At 44.7% G+C, this 24,664-nt stretch overlaps 1 protein-coding gene across 3 annotated transcripts in view; it reads left to right on the top strand.

Annotated features, from left to right (window-relative positions):
* The window catches only part of Ifnar2 (interferon alpha and beta receptor subunit 2), an 82,438-nt gene that overhangs the window by 33,489 nt on the left and 24,285 nt on the right, over positions 1–24,664 (top strand). For 2 of the 3 annotated variants that reach the window (XM_048422985.3, XM_048422984.3), the window contains exons 2-9: positions 6,047–6,138; positions 7,189–7,230; positions 7,398–7,430; positions 8,275–8,398; positions 10,304–10,476; positions 13,377–13,543; positions 15,010–15,175; positions 21,709–21,836. In XM_048422985.3, coding sequence (XP_048278942.1) covers positions 6,084–6,138; positions 7,189–7,230; positions 7,398–7,430; positions 8,275–8,398; positions 10,304–10,476; positions 13,377–13,543; positions 15,010–15,175; positions 21,709–21,836 — 888 coding nt within the window. In that variant the 5' untranslated portion in view covers positions 6,047–6,083. The remainder of the gene's footprint in view (positions 1–6,046; positions 6,139–7,188; positions 7,231–7,397; positions 7,431–8,274; positions 8,399–10,303; positions 10,477–13,376; positions 13,544–15,009; positions 15,176–21,708; positions 21,837–24,664) is intronic. The other variant, XM_085685771.2, reaches the window with a different exon arrangement.

Raw genomic sequence — 24,664 nt, 5'->3', positions numbered from 1 at the left:
TCTATTCAATATACTTCTTGATGTTCTAGCTAGAGCAATAATAAAACAAAAGGAGGTCAAAGTGATACAAATCAGAAAAAGAAGTCAAACTCTCACTGTTTGCTGATTATATGATAGTTTACATAAGCGACCCCAAAAATTCTACCAAGCAACTTCTACAACTCATAAAAACCTTCAGTAGGGGCTGGAGAGATGGCTCAGCGGTTAAGAGCATTGCCTGCTCTTCCAAAGGTCCTGAGTTCAATTCCCAGCAACCACATGGTGGCTCACAACCATCTGAAATGAGATCTGATGCCCTCTTCTGGCCTGCAGGCAGACACACAGACAAGAATATTGTATACATAATAAATAAATAAATATTTTTAAAAAAATAAAATAAAAAAAATAAAAACCTTCAGTAATATAGCGGGATACAAGATTAACTAAAAAAAAAAAAGAAATCAGTAGCTCTCCTGTACACAGATGATAAAAGGGCTAAGGAAGAAATCAGAGAAACAACACCCTTCACAACAGCCACAAATAGTGGAAAATATCTCAGAGTAACTCTAACCAAACAAGTGAAAGACTTGTATGACAAGAATTTTAAATCTTTGAAGAAAGAAATTGAAGAAGACACCAGAAAGTGGAACGATCTCTCATGTTCTTGGGTAAGTAGAATTAACATAGGAAAAATGGCAGTCTTACCAAAAGCAAACTACAGATTCAATGTAATGCCCAGCAAAATTCTTCACAGACCTCAAAAGACCAGTACTCAATTTCATATGGAAAAGCGAAAAACCCAGGAAAACCAAAACAATCCTGTACAATAACGGACCTTCTGAAAGCATCACAATCCCTGACTTCAACTCTGCTACAGAGCTACAGTACTGAAAACAGCCTGGTACTGGCATAAAAACAGACAGGAGGACCAATGGAACCAAACAGAAGACCCAGATATCAATCTACACATCTTTGAACACCTGATTTTTGACAAAGAAGCAAAAACTATAAAATGGAAAAAAGAAAGCGTATTTAACAAATGGTGCTGGCATAACTGGATATCAGCATGTAGAAGAATGAAAACAGATCCATATCTATTGCCATACATAAAACTCAAGTCCAAATGGATCAAAGACCTCATGAACCTCATAGAAGAGAAACTGGGAAGTACACTAGAACGCATTGACACAGGAAACCAATAAATATATATACTTCCTAAGTATAACTCCAGTAGCACAGACACTAAACAATTGATAAATGGGACCTCTTGAAACTGAAAAGCTTCTGTAAAGCAAAGGACACAGTCAACAAGGCAAAACGGCAGCCTACAGAATGGGAAAGATCTTCACCAACCCCACATCAGACAGAGGGCTGATCTCCAAAATATACAAAAAACTCAAGAATTTGGTCATCAAAAGAACAAATAATCCAATAAAAAAAATGGAGTACTGTAACACAAGGGCACCGGCTTGTTGGGGTTTCCGTCCCACCCGGTACCCCACAGCCGGCATACCCCAAGGAAAATCACACACAAGACTCCATAAGGTTATAAACTGATTGGCCCATTAGGTCAGGCTACTTATTAGTTCTTATGACTTATCTTAACCCATTATTCTGATCTATGTTAGCCACACGGGCTCAGTACCTTTCTCAGTGTGACAGCTTACATGTTGCCTCTTCGGTGGTCTGTACAGGAATGGCGGAGGGACCTTCCTCCTCCGTAGCCTTATTCTATTCTCATTGCCCCGCCTCTACTTCCTGTCTGGTTGACCCGCCTATACTTCCTGCCTGGCCAATCAGTGTTTTATTAAAATACATGATTGACAGAATACAGACAATTCTCCCACACCAGAGTACAGATCTAGACAGAGAACTCTCAACAGAGGAATCTAAAATGGCTAAAAGACACTAAAGAATTGCTCAACATCCTTATTTATCAGAGAAATTCAAATCAAAACAACTCTGAGATTTCATCTTACACCTGTAAGAATGGCCAAGATCAAAAACATTGATGACAACTTATGCTGGAGAGGTTGTGGGGGAAAGGAAACACTTCTGCATTGCTGGTGGGAGTGCAAACTGGTACAGCCCCTTTGGATATCAGTATGGTGATTTCTCAGAAAATTAGGAAACAACCTTCCTCAAGACCCAGCAATATCACTTTTGGGTATATGCTCAATTGTGCCACAAGGACATGTGCTCAACTATGTTCATAGCAGCATTGTTTGTTACAGCCAGAACCTGGAAACAACCTAAATGCCCCTCAACTGAAGAATGGATAAGAAAAATGTGGTACATTTACACAATGGAGTACACAGCAGAAAAAAAAAATTGACATCTTGAAATTTGCAGGCAAATGGATGGATCTAGAAAACATCATATTGGGTGAGGTAACCCAGACCAGAAAGACAATTGTCATATGTACTAACTCATCAGTGGCTTTTAGACATAAAGCAAAGAAAACCAACCTACAGTTCACAATCCCAGAGAACCTAGACAACAATGAGGACCCTAAGAGACACATACATAGATCTAATCTACATGGGAAGTAGAAAATGACAAGATCTCCTGAGTAAATTGGGAGCATGGGGACCCTGAGAGAGGGCTGAGCGGGAGCAGGGAGGCAGGGAGTGGAGCAGAGAAAATGTATAGCTCAATAAAATCAATAAAAAAAATCATGTCTAAGTTACATGTACTACCTAGTACAATTCAAATGATATGTAAACAGTAACATTGTATTGTTTAGGGAATAATGAAAAGAAAAACAATTGTTTGTACCAATTCAATGCAGTCAGTTATTTTTCTGGTATTTTTGATCCACAACTGGTCAAATCCACTGATGCCGAATCCCTGGATAAGGAGGGACAATTGTACCTTTCCATATGGAAGCATGAACACCAGGGACTCCCAAATGATTTACACACACACACACATGCACGCACACACACACATGAATGCACATGCCAGCACTTGCAATCAAAAGACAGGCAGAGAACTCTCTAGAAAAAGAAAAAGGAATGTGATTCATACTGTGAATGGTCAGGTTCTCATCCTTAGAAAGTTCCTGCAAAAAAAAGGAAAACATCAATAGATGTGGGAGAAAGAGTTGACAGAAAAAGAATGGCGCACGGCCTTCAAATGTGTGGAAAGATACTTAACTCCACCCAGAATAAGAGATAAAAACTAATATTAGGAAAGAGGTTTTATTTATAAATTTGATAAAAAAAATAAAATAAGACCAAGGATTGGATGCCGAGGAGAGGGCGTGGAGGGCAAACACCTCTGTGAACTGGTGCAGCCGTAAAGGCCAGCGGCAAGGCCATTTCTGTGTCAAAGTTAGAATGGCTAGCCCCTCACCTAGGTGCTGCTGTTTGTCCCCCAGGCCCAGCTTGGACTGTCTTCCCCTAGGCTCCTGTCCTGCAGGCCCACGCCACCACCCTAGCTGAGTTTGGACATGTGATATAATGACATAACGAGAGCCATGTGTCCTCAGTCCGACCCGGAAGCCTCTGTGGCCTGGAGGTGTCATTTCGTTGCCTGTCATAACTCTTCAAATGGGATTTCTCCGCACAGGCTCATACTGGTCTTGTGTTTTCTCTGCAATGCCCGAGTAGTAATGCCTCCCCTGTTGCTAGCAGGAGGCCCAGAATGTTCCCTGCTGGTGGGTGTACATCTTGCTCACATGTGTGTAACTAAACGGTATTAAAATCTTCCTCCAAACATGCTAACTGGCCTGTGTTGTTCCCGGTAATAACCTAATAGCCATATACCACTGTCTTCACTCATTTTCTGGCAGAATAATAGAACGGCACAGACTGGGTAATTTTGAATAAGCAGAGGTTTGTTTGGCTTACAAGTCTGAACATTGGGAAATCCAATATCACAACCACAGCAGGAAGGACTGGACCAAAGCAAGACCAACTCCCAATACCAAATCCTAAAGTTCCTCCTCTGGCATCTAGGGTCCTTGAGCTATAGCTAGGGTCCACTTGAGCTATTACAGTCTTGGGCAGTCTTGCCCCTCCAGTTCTGCCTGTGGTACACATGACCTTCTCCTTGGACCAGCTCCAACTTGCCACCTGCAGCTTTCCTTGGTGAACATCCCACATTTTTGATGTCTTCGATAACCTAAACCCATATTACAATGTGGGCGACATCTTCGATAACCTAAGCCCATAGTCCATATAACAATGTGGGCTTGACCCACACAGCTTCACATGCAGCCTATTCAGGAGATGAATGCTAGAAATACATGCAATACCCCCCTCAGGACTGGTAGAAAACTCCATTAATCCACACACTCTCGGGCCTTGCATTCCTGCAAAAACAGCACCACACAGAACACCAAGATCTGCTGCCGCCTTGAGGTGCAGGCTGGCCTCCCTGGACCGCAGCTGCTGTCCTAGGCAGCAGTTTTGCAATGGGGCATGGGGGAGGGTGGTGCCAGTGGTTTCTGTCTACGTCTTGGGTGGCTTTCTTTTCCCAGTGGAAGGCATTGTTATAGCCCGGAGCGCTCAGTGGGCGGCGTCTTGCCTTCGAGATAACTTTCTTATGATCCCAGCTGAGTGCAGACTTCTCTTTAGTGGCGCTAACATCTTTAACAGTTGCCAGTGTCTCCCACACCCACCTTGCCTGCAAGCAGCTTTCCTTGGCCTTCCTTGCCAGGCTCCGTGTTTCTCCGTGTTTCTCGGCATCACCCGTTGCTCTCTTTCAGCACAGATGTGGATAAGAGCAGTGAGCAGTAACCATGACAGCCTGCATGTGCATCCTGACTTTAATTAAGACATCCTCCTTCAAATAAATCAGCCCGTGACTTCCAACTCAGCCTCCTCGGGCCACAGGCAGATTCTTTGCCAGACTGCAGAACAAATGACCTCTAGCCAGATTCCCTGGAGAGTCCTTGTTCCTCTCTGAAACCATACGAGTAGAGTCTCTACTGCTTGTGTATCTGAGAGCATTTGGGCCTTCCAACTTCCTATTAGAGCTTTAAGCACTTAATAGGCACTTAAAAGCTTCTGTAGCCAACAGCTCCAAAGTCTGCCACATTCTTCCGGAAAACCCTCCCCAAGACTTAGGAACCGCAGGGTCAAGGTTGTAACAGCAATGGCTAGTCTTGTTACTAGTTTTCTGTTTTAGTTACTTTTGTTGCTGCTGTAACCAAATATCTGGTCAGAAACTTCGTAAGTGATAGTGTGTCCATAGAGGCATACTGAACAACTATATTTTAAAAACAAGAACATTTTCTCTGGTGGGAAGACCTCTCAAATTTATTTTTTAGAAGAAAAAAAATTAAGTAGGAAATGGTTGAATATTCTACCTCTTGTCTGAAAGAAAGGGGAATTCATTTAGCCAGGATGGTGATGCCTGTCTGTAATCTTAGCACTTGAGAGGCTGAGCCAGGAGGCTTGCTCAAGTTCAAACCAGCCTGTGTCACATAGTAATAACATAGGTGCTAGAGAGATGTCTCAGCAGTTAGGGCTTACAGAGGATTCACATTCGATCCTCAGCACCCACGAAGGGAGGCTCATAACCGCCTGTAACTCCAGGTACTTGGGCCTCCACAGGCGCCCTGCTCACATACACATGCCCACACACAGACACGGATTTGTTAATTCAATTTTTTAATAATTAAAAATAAATTAACCCAATACTCATTGTCTATTCAAACATTTAATCTTAAAAAAAAAAGTCTCCTTAGCTAGGGATTGGTACTACAAGCTGGAAGAAGAGCTGAGCAAATCGATGGTCCAATCCCAAGGAACTAGGGAAGATAAAACCAGGAATTTGGCTGCCTTGTCCCTGCTAGCTTCAAACTCCCTATGTAGCTGAGGATGACCCTGAACTTCTGATCCTCTCCCCCATCTCTCTGAGTGCTTAGATGACAGATGTCCCCCAGCACACTGCATCTATGCCAGGCTGGATACCAGTCCGAGTCTACCAACAGAACCACATCTGTAGCTCGAAATCCGCCAGTTCTTACTTGCCTTTTATTATTGCATGTGTGGTGTGTGTGACAATATAATTGAGTGCTTCTGAATTTTGATCACCTCAATATTATTTTTTTCAGATGTGAGAGCAGAGGAAGGACTTACAGACTCACCAGGATGCTTTCCAACCGCGCCTTCTCTGCTGTCAGTTTCCGTAACCTGTGTCTTGGGGGTAAGTGTTCCTGTTCATCTAGCAGCTGGTAGAGGGGCAAGCCTGTGTCCGGGCCGTCACCCACAGCCCTCATGTGGTCTGGCAAACCAATGTCCATGGCTGGAGGACCCAGATCGGCATGACCAGTATCAGGCACCCTGTGGTTTTCTGCCTGTTAATTTGAGTTAAGCCAGAATAATATAAGGTGCAATCATATTAGGGAAACCCCCTTGTTTATAACTGAAGGATGGTTGCTCTAAGTCTAACCCACAGTGGAGTGGGGAGGACAACCCCTTTATCTCTTTCCATGTACACAAAATTGGAAATCCAGCCCTGAACCTGGGGTTATGCAGCTCATTTAATTATTTATTTTTTTTAGTCCTTTTCTTCACTACAGTTCTGTTTGTCCCACCCCTTCTCCTTCTTCCTCTTGACTGTTTCACCGACAGCTCATCTGTCCCTTCGTTTGTCCTTAGGGACCCCTGAGTGTGACAATTGTCCCGGTGTAACTATCCATGGATAATGTGTACCACCCATGTTCTTCTGTAAAATGCCGGGAATGCCACTTCCCTTAAGTCATTACAAGATCTGGAAATAAATGCCCCCCTTAACTTAAGCCTGCTCCAAGGGGACAGCACTCACTAGTTCCCATTCCAAACCCCTCTCTTCATCGTCTGTCCTGGGTAAATATCTTTACCTAGAAAGTGTATTACTGAGCGGCATGATGATTTCTCTTCTGAGAAATGTTTCATATGCACAGCTGCTCCTCAGACATTCTCTTCCTACCCAGCCCTTGCTGTGCCGGGTCCCAGAGGCCTCACCTTGCTTCTGCCCTGATTGCCGCCCTCAGATCACACAAGTGTCGGTGGTACCAGCATTGGCCAGGAACATTTCTGTTCTTCACAGTATTTTTGTTAGCACAAGCAAATCTCAGTGTTTGTGAGTGCACATATGTCAAAGGCTCTTAAATGTTTGTGAGTGCATGCGTGTCAAAGACTCTTAAATTTAGTGTGATGCTGATAATCTGAACCCAGAATAAACATCTCTGTAACTTGTTTTTCTTCCTCCTAGTGTGCATGATCCTACAATTTGGTTCGTCATCTGCTTTTGTTGGTAAGAATTATTCTGAGTTTGACTATATTTAATGTAAGGGTCAAAGTGTCGGGCTAACAGACAGGGAAAGCTTGATCTCAGGTATGCTGACAAGCTTATCGGAATCCTTTGTCCATAAGAGAAGCTAGGATTGTCTAACTGAAGTTTTCATTATCTGTCTCCTATAGCTGCCGAAGAAGAAACATACCAGAACATTACTGGTAAGTCACAGCCTTGTGGTGACACGTAGATTAATAGAAATGGGTTAATTTAAGATGTAAGAGCTAGTTAGGAATATGCCTGAGCCATTGGCCAAGCGGTGTTGTAATTAATACAGTTTCTGTGTGATTATTTGGGTCTGGGTGGCCGGGAAATGAAAGCACAGTCTCCATTTACAGTCTCCTAAAACCATCATAAGGAAAGAAACACTAGCGATCACTAAGACACCCTCTTACAGAAACACTGAAGTTTTAATTTCTCACTAATAAAAGAATGAAGACAGAAAATATGATGCAGACATAGTTTCTCTTTAATTTCTCATCTTCTACATACTGGTTTCAGGTAAAGGAAAATACATTTTTTAAAACTAGAATTCTTGCTCCTTTTTGTGACCAGGGGAATTAAAGTGCAGTGGGGAAGTGAACTGGGGATAGGGAGGGAAGGAGAGAAACAGGGAGACAGAGAGAGGGAAAGTCTAAAGTGGGTGGAGTGATTTATGGAACAGTTGAGCAAAGAGGATGAGGAGGTTGTGGAAGAAGCCCCTGGTCCGGAAGGAGCATGATTATTTGGGATCCATGAACTATTCAATTAATGATAATTAGAGAAACCCTTTGTCCAAGTCTGTTTACAGGGTGCTGGTTCTTGTTTGTGAACTTAGCTCCTCTGACAATATGTTGTCACTAACTAGCTGAATTACTTCATTTCCCATGTCCAGCAGACTTCCTGCATGTTCCAGATGCCATTGTTCTTGGGCTTCCCTGGGGGACATTGGGTCTGAGCTCCTAAGCGGGAGAGCAATCCTGAATTTCAGATTTCATGTTTTGGTTTGTTTTCTTTTCCCTCCAGAGTACCCAAAAGAATCTTGCACTATGAGCCTGATATTACGAAACTTCCGGCTAGTTTTATCATTGGAGTTAAAGAACAAGTCGCTCCCACCCACTCACTTTACATTTTGGAGCACAATGATGAGGTTGGTTGGTGTTTCCTTTTCTTCTCTTGCTGAATGTGTTACCTTTCTTTCATGTTGTGCAATTTTCTCCCCTCAATATACACACTTCTGGTCCCAGACTTTTTTAAATTAATTTATATGTGTGTGGGGAGCGCGTGCATGTGTTTGCTGAGGCCAAAGGTTGGTTGACATTAGCTGTCTGCCTCATCCACTCTCCACCTTAAGTTTTGAGGGAGGGGCTTGAGGCTTTTGCTAGGTTGGCTGGCCAGTAAGCCCCAAGGATCCTACAGTCTGTCTGCCCCGGGCTAGGATTGTCGGCGCTGCCTCCCTGTGATGCTGGCGATCGAACACAGATCCTCATGCCTTCTGGGCAACTACTTTACTGACTCAGCCATCTTCCCAACTTTTTGTCTGGGGTTTCTCTTTTTTAAATTCAGAACCTTAAAGGGTCAAAGTTAAAGCACTGATCCTTTCTTGATTAATTTGAAATCTTTAATAACCCAAAGCTATTTGGGGGCACCGTTTGTGTTCATAACCAAAGCCGGATTCTTGTGGTTCACAGTGATCTGTCTTCAGTCACTCTGACATTTAAGGGTCTCGCTTCCCATGGGGCTCACAGGTCTGTTGACCACATGATGCTTTACTCGTGGAGACAGGTCAGCCTCGAGAGGCTCTGCAAGCTTGGGTCCAGCGTCATTTCGCCACGGACAAGCTTGATACTTAGTCCAGAGCGTTTTGTCTTTGCTCAAGGATTGCTACAAGGAGTAAAGATGGAGTTGATGGAGACTACCTTGGCCCTCTTACTCCCACGTTCATCTTTCCTGCATCCTTGTTATGACCAAGTAGCTCTTTGAAAAGCGAGTATGTATCTGTAAGCACTGTGCCCTGACCCAAAATGTCCTTTTCTTGATTGTGTACCTGACGTCCAACTGTTAAAGTGGCCAGAAGGCAAAGGTCTCTTGTGAATCTCCCTGTCTCCTGGCAAGTCTTTGTTTTTATCTGCTTGAAGATCACACGTGCCGTTAGCCTACCCAGTCTAGTGTCTGCCACTGTGATAAAACACTCTGGCCAACAGGAACTTGGGGAAGAAAGGGGTTTATTTGGATGACAATTCCAGGCTACAGTCCATTGTTGAGGGAAGTCAAGACAGGAACTTCAAGTGTCACATCACAGTCATGATCAGAGGAACAAATACATGGATCCTGGTTTGCTTGGCTTAAGCTAGTCACTCAGCTACCTTTTCCTCATTCAGTTCAGCGCCCAGGCCAGGAAGCAGGGTCACCTACCTTCAGGTGCTTCCAGCGTCAATTAACAATCAAGATAATCACCTTCAGACTTGTCCACAGGCAAACTCAATCCAGATAATTCTTCAGCCCTAGGTTCTCCTCCCTCCCTCCTGTTGACAGTTAAAGCTAACCAACACTTTCCCTTTCTTCCCCAAGCTTGGTAGACCAGATGTCCATGTTGTCCCTAAACTAACACAGTTCTGATTTAAGACTATGCTGTATGACCTTCAGACAGAGAGGGAGAGGGAGGTCTGAGGCCAAGGCCAGGAAAGCCCAAGCCCAGAGTTTCTTCTTCCTTCCTTCCTTTCTTCCTTCCTTCCCTCCCTCCCTCCCTTTTTTCCTTCCTTCATGCAGCGGATTGCATCCACGAAACAAAGCCCTTTTCTCTAGGCACAGATATTCATAAAGAAGCTGGGGACATTATTAAGCAAATAAAGATATAATGAATCCTTAGGGGGAAAAAATCCAAAAGAGATTAAAAGTGTGGGGCCAGGTAGAGTTTAACATGTCCAATTTTAAGATAAAGTAAGTGTAGAATATCTGGTCAGAGCCCCGAAGGAATGAATGAGGCCCAGAAAGTAGACTCTCAGAACACATATGCTCAGCTTTTCCTTTTTCATCTTCTCTCCCACCCACAAAGCACACAAGAAGAACCGAAGGTGCTTGAGAACTGTAGAAATATCACGGAATCTTCTTGCGATGTGACAGACAAGTGGAATGACACGCATGCGTCCTATGTTCCCATCGTCGTCATTTACAGAGGAGACTCCATGCGGAGCTATTGTGGAGATTCCTATGTCTCAAACATAGACAGTGAGCATGCCTCTCTTTCTCCGTGGTTTGCTACATAGAGAAAGGTCCACAAAGATGTTTGACTTGAGAGCTGAGTTGACTCTTGGCCCTGCCTTGTGTGGTCATTAGTTGCTCAGAGCCTCAGCTTTCTGATCTGAAAAATGGGTCCATAACCTGGTCTTCTCGGATTATTGGCCGGTTTTCAGCAGTAACTGCAGCTGTTTTCCTGATCTCTTTACAGCCTGGCAGGAAGTAAGGAGAAGCCTGACAGGAAGTGGGGAGGAGCCTGGCAGTAGTGGGGAGGAGCCTGGCAGGAAGTGGGGAAGAGGGTTTGTATGGTTCTTTCTAAGTTGTCACGTCAGTTTAGGCCAGTGTCTTCCTGATTACCACAGCCTGTCTGAGACTATAACCCAATAAAGCTGCATATGTGAACCCCTAGGACCCTCAACTCACAGGGTGGAGTGACCCCTTTCTCTCTTTCCCTGTGTCCGAGGGCCACCTCCTGGGCACTTGTGTTAGTGGTTCTAGCTCCTTTATAACTGGTTTCCAAGGTCATGATTTGGTTTTTGCACGCTCTTACAGGTCGAGTAGGTGTGTGTGTGTGTGTGTGTGTGTGTGTGTGTGTGTGCGCGCGCGCGCACGTGCATGCAAACATACTTGCAAAGTGATAGATAATGTGGCTACCATGACCCATGATTCAGATCTTACGAGGCATAAGATCACTGCAGTGGTATGCAGGCTTTGGATCACCATTTATATCTGTGCATAGACTCACAAAAAAGAGATTAAAGAATAATTTATAGATCATGATAAGGAATATGTATTCAAGTAATAAGTATTTTTCATGATTCAAATAATAAATATGAAAAAGATACTAAAACCTAAGATCGCCAAGTATGGTGGTGCACACATGTAATTCCAGCCCCCAAGAGCCTGAGACAGGAGGATTACTGCTCCTGTCTTATTATTACTACAGGAGGTTTGCGGCCAGCTTAGGCTGCATAGAATGTAGGAAGCCAGTCAGGGCTACAGAGTCAGCCCCTGTGTCAAACAAAACCAAACCCCCAGGACTAGAAAAGCAACACAGACCTCCTGCTTTGACACCTTTCTTCTGAACAGATTCAACAACGCGTATTTAAAAAAAAAGCCAACAAGATGGCTCAGTGAGTAAAGGCATTTGTCCCAAACCCAATGACCTGGTCAGTCTCTACCCACATGGTAGAGAGAGAGCTGATTCCCAAAAGTTGTCCTCTAACCTTCACACCTGTCTGTGATGCATGTGCCCACACACATATGCCTGTACACAACACAAATAAAATAAATTAAAAACTAAAAAAAAAACTTAAAATAGTAGGTTTATTTCTGTCAAATATGGAGAGAATAAATAAAACAAAAAACCCTTAACATATGACCACTTTAACCAAGAATTCCTCCTTGATAATTTGTTATTAAAAAATGGCCAAGATGATTGGAGAGATGGCTCAGCAATGAAGAGTACAGTGTTCCTACAGAGCTGAGCTCAGTTCCCAGCAACCACAGTCACAACCCCTAGAACTCCAGCTTCAGGGATCTGCTGCCTCTTCTGGCCTCTGCACGCAACTGCACTTATGTGCACATTCCCCACAAGTGTGCACACATACACATAATTTAATAATTTTTTAAAAAGCACTTTTTAAAAAATCAAAGTAATTTTTTAAAAAGCACTTTTTAAAAAATCAATGTAATTTTTTAAAGATTTATTTATTTATTATATACACAGTGTTCAGCCTCCATGTATGCCTACAGGCCAGAAGAGGGCACAGATCTCATTACAGTTGGTTGTGAGCCACCATGTGGGTTGCTGGGAATTGAACTCAGGACCTCCAGAAGAGCAGTCAGTGCTCTTAATCTCTGAGCCATCTCTCCAGCCCCTAAAAGCACTTTTAAAAGGAAAAAGATACTGGCAGTGGTGGCACATGCCTTTAATATTAAGGATAATCAATTTGTTCGAAATAATGAGTCAGTTGGGGTCTAGAACACAAGGTTTTAAATTCATCCTGGAAAGTTATGCGGTGAGTTGGGGGTCAGTGCTCCTCATGAAGGCCAGAGAAGTACACTTTAAATTTTGTGGCCCATATACAGGATACAGGCTCTGTCCTGGGTTGTCCTTCATGTTTTTCTTTGAGATTCCCCCCTCCCCCCCAAAAAATGCAAAATCATCCAAAAGAAAAAGATCTGAAGTTTTAGGTTGTGCCAAAGTCTAACCCATGAGACATGGTTTTTTAGCCCTTGGGGTAGATAAATATGTTTATGAATTATAGTTAAGTGAGCCAGGGATGCTGACGCATGCTTATAGAATCCCAGTACTGAAGAACCAGAAGTAGAGAATTGTGAGTTCAAGGCCAACCGGGCTGTGTAGGGGAAATCTGGGTTGTTTTGTTTTTTAAGTAGTTAAGTGGCATAAAAAATATGGGTTAGAAGGATTTAATTTCAGTGTGTATATTTGTGAACATATGTATGCATGTATGACCAGTTATATGCCCCAGTTAATACTTGTGAACATGTATTTATTCATATACATACGTCATGGAAAAAGTTAATTATACTGAAAGGAAATTCCCACCTGTATTTTCTACAAGTGTATATTATTGCTATATATTCATGTTGAGTTATGAAGACAAGTCACTTTAAATTTTGTACGTAGAATACAGCTTCAGAACTGGAACTCTGGTGATGTCCATCTCAAATCTGTCTCCGTGTGCCATAGGAATGCTCACGGATCGTTTTACTTTTGTATTCTCTGCTCTTCACCAGTAAATCCAAACAATGCTATTCAGCTAGAATTAGAAACCCATTCCCACAGAATTAGCCTTTCTTAGGAGGAGCGACCTTGCGTACCAAAGAACTGACTGGAGCTCACTCTCGTTCTCTTTCCCACACAGTTAGACCTGAGCCGCCAGAATTTGAGATTGTTGGTTTTATGGATCACATCAACGTGACCGTGAAATTCCCACCAGTCACCCCCAAGATATACGGGGAGAGCATATGGGAAGTCCTCGGCTCTAAGTCGTTTGTCATCGAAGAGCAGACAGGCAAGAACGTGAAGGTGGTAAGTGCTTCCTCGGGTTCAGATCAAAGCGATGCCAAGCTGGCTGTGGATTTTCCTCACTATCTCTTCAAGAGCTGTGTAAAGCCAGGGGAGGGCTGCACAGTAGTGTTTTCTGTCATGTTCGACACTCAGCATTGCGGAGAGAGATGGGGTAGGGGTAGGAAGGGGAGAGACGCTGTAGCAGCTACTGTTACATTTCAGCCACGCCTCTTCATGTTCGCGCCACGGACAGCAGCATTTTAGACTGCTTCAGAAGTGGAGTGTGATGACTAGGGTGATAACGGCACTGTAGGATGAAAACTATAGACAGCAGGTCACTTCTGTACTAAAACAAAATGCTCTTTAAATCAAATTAAATCACAGAATAAAAGAGGCCATTGGTGTAACCTAGGCAACAGGTGGGAGTAGCCTGGACCAGTTGGCGATGGGACTTTCCAGTGCTACAGTGTATTCTATAAATGGACTCTAGAGTATGGTGGAGAAAAGGGAAAAGTTAAGACCACAGCATGTTACAGTTGCCCTTAGCTGAAATAATGAGGACTCTGGCTGAAGTTCAGTTAGGTTATGTTAAACGGGAGATGCCAAGATGGTGTTCAGCAGGAGGCTGTGGCGGGCATTGCGGGTCCCATGTCTGGAGTGAAGGGAGAGCCCTTTGATAAGGGTGCCTCTGGTGAGACACCAGGCTCTGGTCGGACAGAGCCTGGCTGGAATGAGCTCCCAAAAAGCATGGCAGAGCTCGCTCTCCTCTGGAGTCTTTCTTTTAAAGGGAAGGAATGCTCTGTAGGCTGGGGAAATGGCCAGCTATGGTCACCAGGACCTTGGGAGCCTGTTTTATTTCCTTCCCCTGGGAGGTGCCAGCTTCACTGCTGCACCGTGTCCACCCTGCCCCACCGTCTTTTCCATGACTCCCCTCCGTGCATGAGCTTGGGGTTTATTGAGCCGCCTGTCTCTTTAGTAACCCCTCCTCCTCAGGAGAAGCTGGTCTTACTGAAGACTTGTACGACTGTAAGTCCCAACTTAAGAAATTGCTACTGAGAATGCCCTTGAGGAATTGCAAAATAAGACTTTTTACAGAGTTAGTATTTGGAGTAGAGGTGGGGCTAGGGGAAAATGGTAATATTGTAGAAATGATATCACAGGAATCTTCATTCCCTTTAGGACTTTTTTTTTTCTCTTCCAGAAAAGGAGTTGATAGGCCAGATGTGGTTTTAAAATATGTGTGCGTATGTATAAACATGTGGTTTGATGATAAATTGCTTGCTTCTAGAGACTTATAACCCTTTTCACAATTAATCCTATGATGTTTTTAAACCTGTTTACAATTTGAAAATGGGACCTTTAGAACTCAGAGCTCTCACCAAGGTCTTAACTGATCTCTCTCTCTCTCTCTCTCTCTCTCTCTCTCTCCCTCTGTGTGTGTGTGTGTGTGTGTGTGTGTCTGTGTGTGTCTGTGTCTCTTTTTACAGCACAATCCCAAAATGAATAACATCGCGGGGAACTTCACCTATGTCCTCCGAGACTTACTTCCAAAGACAAATTATTGTGTGTCCGTTTATTTTGAAGCTAGAGCGATGGAAGACGCTATTAAGTCCCCCTTTAAATGCACTCTCCTTCCACCTGGCCAGGAAGCAGGTATGGTTAGGCTTTTAAAATCTGTACTTTTGTTTTGATGGAAATCTGCTGGATGAAAAAAAATCTCAAGTTCTAGTGTGCTAAATGTACTTCTTCCAATAAATGCATGTCACGGAGCTGTTCCTACTGGTCCGTCTCTAATGTCTGCCAGAAGAATAACCGAATGTCTGCTTGAGAAGGTCAGATCCTCTGTGGCACTTTCACTTAAGGAATTCTGGGTTAAACCCAGCGCTGTGTACCCCTTTGCCATTGTTTGTACCTAGTGCTAGAAGACTGGAAGTTGCTTGAAGCCCTGGCATTGGAAGCCTGGGAAGGTACAGGATGGAAACCGAGGCCTGGGTGTGAGTCCTAAGAATATTGGTTCTACAGAGAGGGAAGCAACTTCTCCTCAGAGAGGAGACAGCCCTTGGCGAGGTCAAGAAGCCTTCCTATTACAGACCCTTGAATAGCCAGTACTGTGACCCCAACCTTTCTTTACCTGGGAAGCTGAGTAGCCAGAACAAGGGAGCAGCGGTAGGGAGCATAGGGTGTGGTGCCTGCCTGTACTCTGACCTTCCGGAGGTGAGATCAGGTGATAAGCTTGGGGTCATCCTGTGCTCCATAGTGAGTTTCAGATCAGCCTGGGCTATGTAGCAAGACCTTGCCTCAAAAAAAGAACAGCAATGAGAGCGGTTGAGTTTAGGCACCCTCCCTATTGTCTAGGAGGATCACCAACTCTCAGGCATCTCACTGAAAGAAAAAGGTTCTGAAAATCTGCCGTCACCCCCCGTCCCCGCCCCGCTACTCAGCCCAGAGTTGTTTTGAAATCCCCCAGCCCCAAAGATAGCCTCCTCAACACTGTCGCCCAGCAGAGTAAAATTAAGGTTGTATTTGCAAGGGAACCAAGAGATGGTTCGAATGGTAAATGTCCCCCACGGATGGGTCTGAGCTCTAGACCTCCAGATGATGCCACCATTTGGGGTCTTTCTGGAAAACTTTGGGAGGTTGGCCCTAACTGACCAGAGTAGGTCACTGGGACTGGCTAGCCTCTGAAGGTCATACCCCCCTCTGGCCCAGCCTGCGGCAAGTTCTCTGCTTCCCCATCCACCACCTGAAAGGCTTCCAGTCCACACTGCCACCATCCCATCCCCTCTGCTCCTCCTTCCCTGACAGGATGGACACACACACTCTCTGAAACCATGAGCCAGTCCTGTCCCCTCACATTTCTTCTGTCAGGCAGTAGGCCACAATGTTGCCAAGGTAACTATTACAAATGACTCAGCTATTTGGGGACTCAGCAAGCCTCACTATGTAGGGCCTGGCACTAGGTGGTCTGGTAGCAGTGTGACTTCATGGTCTAGCGTTCCTCAAAGCCAGAAGATACACAGACTGATACTAAAGGCAAAGGCCAACCCTTAACTTAAGCTGAGTTCCAGTGTCTGTAGCTTATAACTCCTACAAAATGGTTAACATCAGCCCCGAGCAAGTCAGCCTGTTCATGTCTGGCACCAGACCTCTTAACTCCAAGTAGACAGCCAATACTTTAGCTCTTTTCTGACCCACTACCCAGTCAGAGCAGGAAGGATAAGTACCTGTTGTCACAGGACGTACCGGCTTTCGATGCGAGCCACAAGTTCAAGGTCTTCCATAACACTTGGACTCCTGTCCAACTTGGCTACAAAATCAAGAACACCCCCAATTCCTCTCAGATCCAATAGTGTGATGATGTGCCTCCTGGGACTTGCGTGATTAGTCAGGATAAAAGTTCTACACGAGTCTAGTGAAGACGTTAGATTCACAGCACAGGGGATGGAGGAGTCAACACAGCAGCTTCTCCTCCTCCGGTGGCAGCAGGCTCCCCAGAGCGTCAGCATGTCCACTATCCCACATTCAGGGATTTAGCTGGGTCTAACAAAGTGGTTGGCTGCAGCATTAGACTTAGTCTCCTAAAGGAAGGAGGAATACACCTCCCTGGTCACACCAGTTCTTTCCTCTACAAATCAGACCTCATCCTGATGCTGTCTCCCTGCTCTCCAGGGGTCACTTCATTAGCATAGACTTAAATATGGTTGCTACCTTAGTCTCTTTGCTGCTGTGGTAATGAAATAACCCAAGTGGATACAAAGAAGAGATATTTAGGGGGCTGGCGAGGTGGCTCAGAGGTTAAGCGACTAGCTGCTCTCCCAGAGGTCCTGAGTTCAATTCCCAGCACCCACATAGTGGCTCACTACCATCTATAGTGGGATCTGACGCCCTCTTCTGGCATAAAGTTGTATATGCAGACAGAGCAGTCATACATAAAGTAAATAAATAAATCTTTAAAAAAAGAGATAGAGAGTTAGAGATATCTATTTCTCCTAGTAGATTGTGGTCTGGGAAATGCAAAAGGGGAAGGCTTCCTTTCTGAATCTGTAGATGTCACATGCCATAGAGGGGAAGTAGCAAGCTGTTTTATGACAACGTCACATGGGCAGTAGATCGCCCATTCCCCTAATGACAGCATTACTCCACGCCTGAGGGCAGAGTCTCCTGGCCCAAGCCCTTCCTAACACCCCCTCCCTCCCTTTTCAGAGGGCACTGACTGTGCCCCATAGCAGGCCTCAAATAGTGCTTGCTAAAAAGAGCAGCTGTCAGTCAGGGAATTTCATGAGGTTTGAAGCCTTGTGCCTAGAACCAGGAAAAGGAGAGAGGGAGGGAGAGAGGGAGAGAGGGAAAAAGAGAGAGATGGAGAGAGAGGGAGAGGGAGAGAGAAGTGTATATGAACATATGTACATATACAGGAAACATCATGATCTTATATACAGATAAAACTCTCGCAAGCAATAATTCAAGTCAGGGTGGATGAGATGGCTCAGGGGGTAAAGGTGCTTCCTGCCACATCTGATCCCAGAGCCCACACAGTGGGAGAAAAGAACAAACTCCAGAAGGTTGTCTTGAAACCTCCACATGCACACTGTGACATGTGCATGTACACACACACACACACACACACACACACATGCACACACAAACACGCATACACAAATTTAGTAAAAAAAAAAATTAGTAAAGCAACAGAGGAAGGTTTACTATGACCAGAGTCGTTGACCAGCAGCTGGCCGTTCTCTGGAAGCTGACCTCTCCTCCCCACGACCCGTGCTCTGCCTGCTAAGGCCTGGTCTTTCAGTAGCATGCTGTGGGTTCATCCCACCATGATCCGGTGTTAACACGTCGTTTAACGTGTTGTCGGCCTCCCTTCCGTCATAAACTGAGACAGCTCCCTCTACAACTATCCTGACACTTGTGCTTTCTTGTCTGGCCCTCAGCAATCACAGATTCAGATAGTAAGACCCCTCCCGCTGTCCAGCTGCCATCTGAGTTGCTCTTAACCAGCAAAACCAGCGGCCCGGCCCAGCGGGTGCAGCTTGGTAGACAGCAGAGATCAGTGCTTACTCTTAGGGTGGGAGCCACTGGAGGACTTTAGCCCAGAGACAGGGTGAGGCATCTTCCCCTCGTTAATCCCTAAATCCATCAATTGGCTCTTAACAAACCCTGAGGGGATTCTATTCATGTAACAGATACAGCAATGACAGAAATAGAAATCTCTGGTGTTGTGGGACTCCCACAGCAATAGGACACAAAATAGTGAGATTAAAATGTAGAAATAAAGTGACAGTAAGAACCATGGGGGGGGGCGGAAATAAGTCAAGAATGTTGGCAAGGAAGTGTCTAGGGGAGGGGTGGGCAGTCACTGTTTCAAATGTGGCCATCTGGGTGCATACACCCTTCGATTCCTAGTCACTTGTGTGGGGGTGGACAAGCCCCAGAAGGGGGATGAAGGAGCAAGTGTGGGCCAACAAGGACAAAAACTAATGGGTACCCTTGGCATGGGCATCCTTGGCTTAGCAGCCCAGTCCCAGGGGCTCCTCAGCAGCTTGTCACCCTCAGTCACTGGGGTGATTAATAGTCCCTGGTGGTGTGACCTCTAGGTGGGAACAACTTTGTCTTGGTCAGGTCAAGTCCTTCAGAAGCATCTCACGCTTGGCTGTTAGCTTGTACCGAAGCACCCTCGCCTCACTGATGGGTAAAGAATGTGGGTGCGACACCTACAGCATCCGCCACAGATGACTGAAGTGAGTGGTTCCTGAATGAGGACCCCGGGGGTGTGTGGTAGACAGAGTAACAGCCACGTGCAGACACCTGTATCTCAAGACACCTGTATCTTGATCCTAGACCTGTGGCCAAAGAGACTGGGTGGTTCCTATAAATTCAGGATGGATATATATTATCCCGGGTGACCTGTGTGGGCCTCCTGGGAGCACAGAGGACAGTGACAACGGAAGCAGAGATCGGACAGTGAGAGACTGAGAGACGCTGGTCTGCTGACTCTGAGGACGAAAGAGAGGCTCTGCAAAGCAGAGAAAGGCTTGGGCATGGATCTCCGATGCCATCCCGCAAACACCCTGGTCTTGATCCCAACGAAACTCATTTTGAACGTCTAGCATCGGAATTGTAAGCCAATCTGAGTTGAGCTGGGTTTTGCCATCTTGCTTCTGTAGGCTAGACCACGGGAACAAAGCAAACGAGTCTAGGAGACCTAGTAAGGAGGGATTCCATATGATGAGTCCAGTGGATGCTGACTAAGGGCCCCAGGCACACTGACTTGGAGTGAAGTGAGCAAAGGAGGAACAGTACTGGTTTAGGTCAGAGGGTGTGAGACTCTAGATGGCATAAGTCTTTAAAAGACATTAGAAGGGATGAGGACCCCAGGGGGACTTGTGCAGATCTGACTTAGGATGTAGGAGGGACAGTGGTGTGCCACAAAGTGGGAGATCCAAGTGGCTCCCTGCCAGGCTCTGCAATGATCTAAGTGGTTCTCATCCAGAGAAACCAGCAGGAAAGCACTCCAAGAAGCAGCAGCCACTATATCATCGACTACATCACCTGCTACATCATCCACTACATCAGTCCATTACATCATCTATCTGCTACATCACCTGTTACATCACCTGCTACATCATCCGCTACATCACCTGCTACATCATCAGCTGTATCACCCACTACATCAGTCCACTACATCATCCATCTGCTACATCACCTGCTACATCATCCACTACATCACCTGCTACATCATCCGCTACATCATCCGCTACATCATCTGCTACATCATCCGCTACATCATCTGCTACATTACCTGCTACATCATCCGCTACATCATCCGCTACATCATCTGCTACATCACCTGCTACATCATCCGCTACATCATCTGCTACATCATCCGCTACGTCATCCACTACATCACCTGCTACATTACCTGCTTCATCATCCACTGCATCATCCGCTACATCATCAATCTGCTACAGAGAACAGCATTTATAAAACACTATCCTTGCCACCCAGGTCTCTTAGATTTTAAAAGTAAGACAAGACACATCCAAGACCAAGATTTGAAGATACAAATCTGGCCTCTGCTTCCAAAAATAAGTTGATCTAACCCTCTTTTAGGAAAGCAATCTATGATGATAACATACACGCATAATTTGCCGCAACCCAAGAGTTTGTATTTTACCTTACCATTAAGCTAAAATCAAACACAGAACCTTCAAGTCATGAAGACCCTTGGGACTGATGCCACATGCCCTGTGAGAAGCGTTGCTCCAGCTTGCTACTGACTACAATTTGCCTAATGTGCTTGTCTGTTGAGTTTACTGCACTGCTCTTGTGTAGACTCTTTAGAAAGTTGGGTAGGTCCGTGAATCATCTGTGAGTCGAAATCCTCATATCAGGCTCTGAGGCCAGGCCTGAGGATCCTCCACCATCCACACTCTTCATGGGCCTACGTTTGGAAGTCAGGGCTAACTCCCAATGCCCGGGGTCTTCACTGAGCTAGCCATTCATTAATTCACCTTTTAAAAGACTTGAAGTACGTGATCCATTTTCAGTCCCTTATACCTCTTCTGCCTGTTTTTCCTTGAAGCTCTGATACAGGGTTCATACTAATATAGATCCTTTCTGGAAATCTAAGAGAACGTCACCTGTGGTGACTCACTGCACCTTGGTCCAGTTGTCCTTAGGGGAAACAGCTGCTCTCAACGCAGAGGTAGAAATCTTCCAAGAGGAAGCTTGAGAAGAGACTAGGAAAGGTCTTTGCAGGCAAAGGGTTTGGGCTCCTGCTGTGGCCAAGGCCAAGCCTCAGAACACCCTAATTAGTTTTCCAGGCTGGTGTTCCATCCTCCAGCTCTTCCTCCTGGGCCACCATGGAGGGCTGAGTGCCCACAGCAATTGAGATCTGGTGTGACAGAGAAAGTAGACTCCAGGTTGGATTGTTGAAATTTCAAGAAGTTCAGACAGCTAGCAGCTCCTCTATTGCAGTTGTCAAACATAAAACTATTTTGATTTTGAAAACCTAAATATATTTTTGTTTCAAATAAATGCACTTATATTGGCTTCCTTCTTTGGCATTCAGCAATATAATTTTTTCAAACTTTTGCTTCCTCCGCATTAATTTCTGACACCGAACCAATGTGAGTATACCCCACCTGTGACCATGTGTTCTATATCTTTTTCATCAACAGGATTCTCAGAATCTACCACAGTAGGAATAATTACTGTGTGTTTCATAACCATGGGCGTCATAAGCGTCATCATAATGCTGAAACGGATTGGTTATATATGCTTAAAAAATAGTTTCCCCAATTCTTTGGTATGTAGTTTTCTATCTTTGTTTATTATTTAATTTAATAATTTTATTATAGATGTAATATGTTTGCAGGAAAAAAATCTCATTTTCCATAAACATCAGTCATCTTGGTCATTCTAGATCCTTTGTCATCCCTGCAAGTGTCAAATGTATTTGGGCCTTTTCTACTTTCTGTATTTTCTACCTATATTCATTCATTCTCTCTCCCTCTCCCCCCCTCTTCTTTTCCCTCTCTCTCTCTTCTCTCCTCCATCTCTCCTCCCCCCAATAGGTAACACTTGTTCCTGGTGTCTTTCTCAGTGGCTCCCCGGCTTATTTTTGTTTAAATATTTTCAATTCAGTCTTTGAGAATTTCATACAGTGTCTTTTTTCATGTTCTTTCCTGGGTCCCAACTCCTCCCAGATCCTCCCCACCCAACTTCATGATCTTCTCTCTTAAAAAGAAACAAAACAACTAAATTAAGATTTATTTATTTGTGCTTGGGAAAGGGCACATTCCATGCATTCTTATGAAGTCAGAGGACAATGTAAGGAGGGGTCAGCTCTCTTTCCGCTCTCAGGTCCCAGATGGAGCTCAGGTGGCCAGTCTTGATGTCCTGATGTCAAGGGCTCTCACCTGCCAAGCCGTCTTCCTAGCCTTTTCCACTTAATGTTTTTCGGGTTTTTTTTTTTTTACATGTATAAAACATTCTTTCTGTTTATTAAGCTTAATTGAGTTTTTCTATTCAACCGCACAACTTTTCCAAAACAAGCTAATGGTTGATTTTTGCAAACTTTTAAAATTTTATGTTTTTTGAGATTATAACTAAATCGTTTCCCCCTCCTCCTCCCTCCCACCAAACCTTCCCATATACTCCCCTTGCTCCCTCTCAAATTCATGGCTCTTTTTTCATTAATTAGTATTATATGCTTATGCATCGCTATTACACACACATATATATTTGCGTGTGTATATACATATATGTGTATTCCTGAATACATAAGTATGACCTGCTCAGTCTGAATAATGGTACTTTTATGTGTGTTTTCAGGGCAGACCATTTGGTACTGAATAACCAATGTGCCCTTCCCAGGGGAAGATTATTTCTCCAGCTCCAACTCCCAGCTCTCCTTAGCTGCCTTTAGCTCTTTGTGTAAGGCCGAGGCCTCCTGGGCTTCCTGGACCTGGTCTACTGTGCATGTCTATTGATGTCCTTGTTCAGCTCCTGTTTGGGCAGTCGTATTGCTGAGACATCACGGGTGTAGCTTCTGCCATTGCGAGGAGACACAATCTCACGGCAGACTCCCCTCTTCTGCAGTGTCCCTTAAACCTTAAGGGTGGGGTACCGTTTCCCCTTTATCTTTTTAGAAGATCTGTCACTGAACCTGGAGGCCATCCATTCAGCTAGGCTGGCTGACAATGAGCTTCCCCTCCCATGCTAGGATCACAGATTAAGGCTATTGAACCAGCTCCCCGCCCTCCCCCCCACCCTGAGTCGGTACAGGCACGTTACTGAAGGGGCCTCTCAGCCCCCACCTATTATGTTTAATGCTCTTGGAATGACATTATCATCAAGGCATTGTTTTTCCCAGCTGCAGGACATTTGGGTTGACTTTCTTCTCTTTTTCTCTTTCCAGTTAGGAATAGTACAATGGAAATTTTTATGTGGGTCACCTTTTCGTTTTACTTGAAGATACCACACACACACACACACACACACACACACACACACACACACTGGATTTATTGTATAAAATGTCATAACGAGCTGATTTGTCGTGCTCTGTTCGCTGTCCTGTACGTGGTGGCTGCTCACCTGCTGCTTCCGTTGGTCATGACAACCATTTGCTTAGCTCCCGTCTGCTTCTGCCTGGAGCTTGGGTCCGAGCAGGCTCTGAGTGTTGGTCTCCTCTTTCTAACGTCCTGCGTTTTCACTCAACTGCCATCCCCGACCACTTGTTGGTTCTTCTATCAGATTGTCCCTTTCACATCGCCTTTGTGACATTTCAATAGAAATACCTCTTTCCCCTGGGATAGCTCATCTGCTTGATTCTGTTCCCCGGGCAGCCACGGTCCCTTCATAGCTGAGAGTTTTAGTCACTTTCTTCTGGTGTCACCTTGGGTCTGTCTTCTGTTTCTCTGCCAGAAAAAGGAAAATATGACCCTCTAGGCCTAGTGTGTTAGCATATTTACCAGAAAGTTCAGTTTAGGGGAAATCAAACTCAGGGTCTTGAACATTCTAGTAAAATGTTTAAATGGTTTTTGTTTTGAATTTGACAAATCTTGGTGGACTCACTATTCAATGATGATGTATTCCAAGTGTTGGCATGTGGACCAGGCAAACGAAAGCCCTGCCTATGGGGCGGGACAAAGCAAACAAAAGCCCTGCCCATGGGGTGGGACAAGGCAAACCAAAACCCCGCCCATGGGGCAGAGCAAGGCAAACAAAAGCCCCGCCCATGGGGTTCAGTATGAAGAGTAGGGCAGACAATAATAATACGAATAAGAATATTAGGTTCAAAAGTTTACATTACTCTGGAGCTAAATTTTTATGTCAGTAATCTGTCCTACATAGTGAATACAGGGCCAGCAAAGGCACATAGGGAGACAGTCTCAAAGAAAAAAATCAAAAGGTTTGGCAAAGTCATTGCATACTTAAATTGGCTGTTTAATTAGAAGGTAAGGGTGAAGCTGTTTCCAACCTCAGAGAAAAAAGAGTATACAAACCACTGTGTAAAGCTCACTGAATCTTGCACAACCCAAATAACCGTGTAACTTAAGCCCAGATCAAGAAAAGAAAAGAAAAAAAAAGCCAGCTCTCCCAGAATTCTCTCTCCTGCCACCTGCCAAA

This window comes from Myodes glareolus, chromosome 2, assembly GCF_982192425.1.
Source record: "Myodes glareolus chromosome 2, mMyoGla1.1, whole genome shotgun sequence".
Classification (NCBI taxonomy): domain Eukaryota; kingdom Metazoa; phylum Chordata; class Mammalia; order Rodentia; family Cricetidae; genus Myodes; species Myodes glareolus.
Note: the sequence above shows the minus strand (reverse complement) of the source record. Positions and strands in the feature narration are given on the sequence as shown.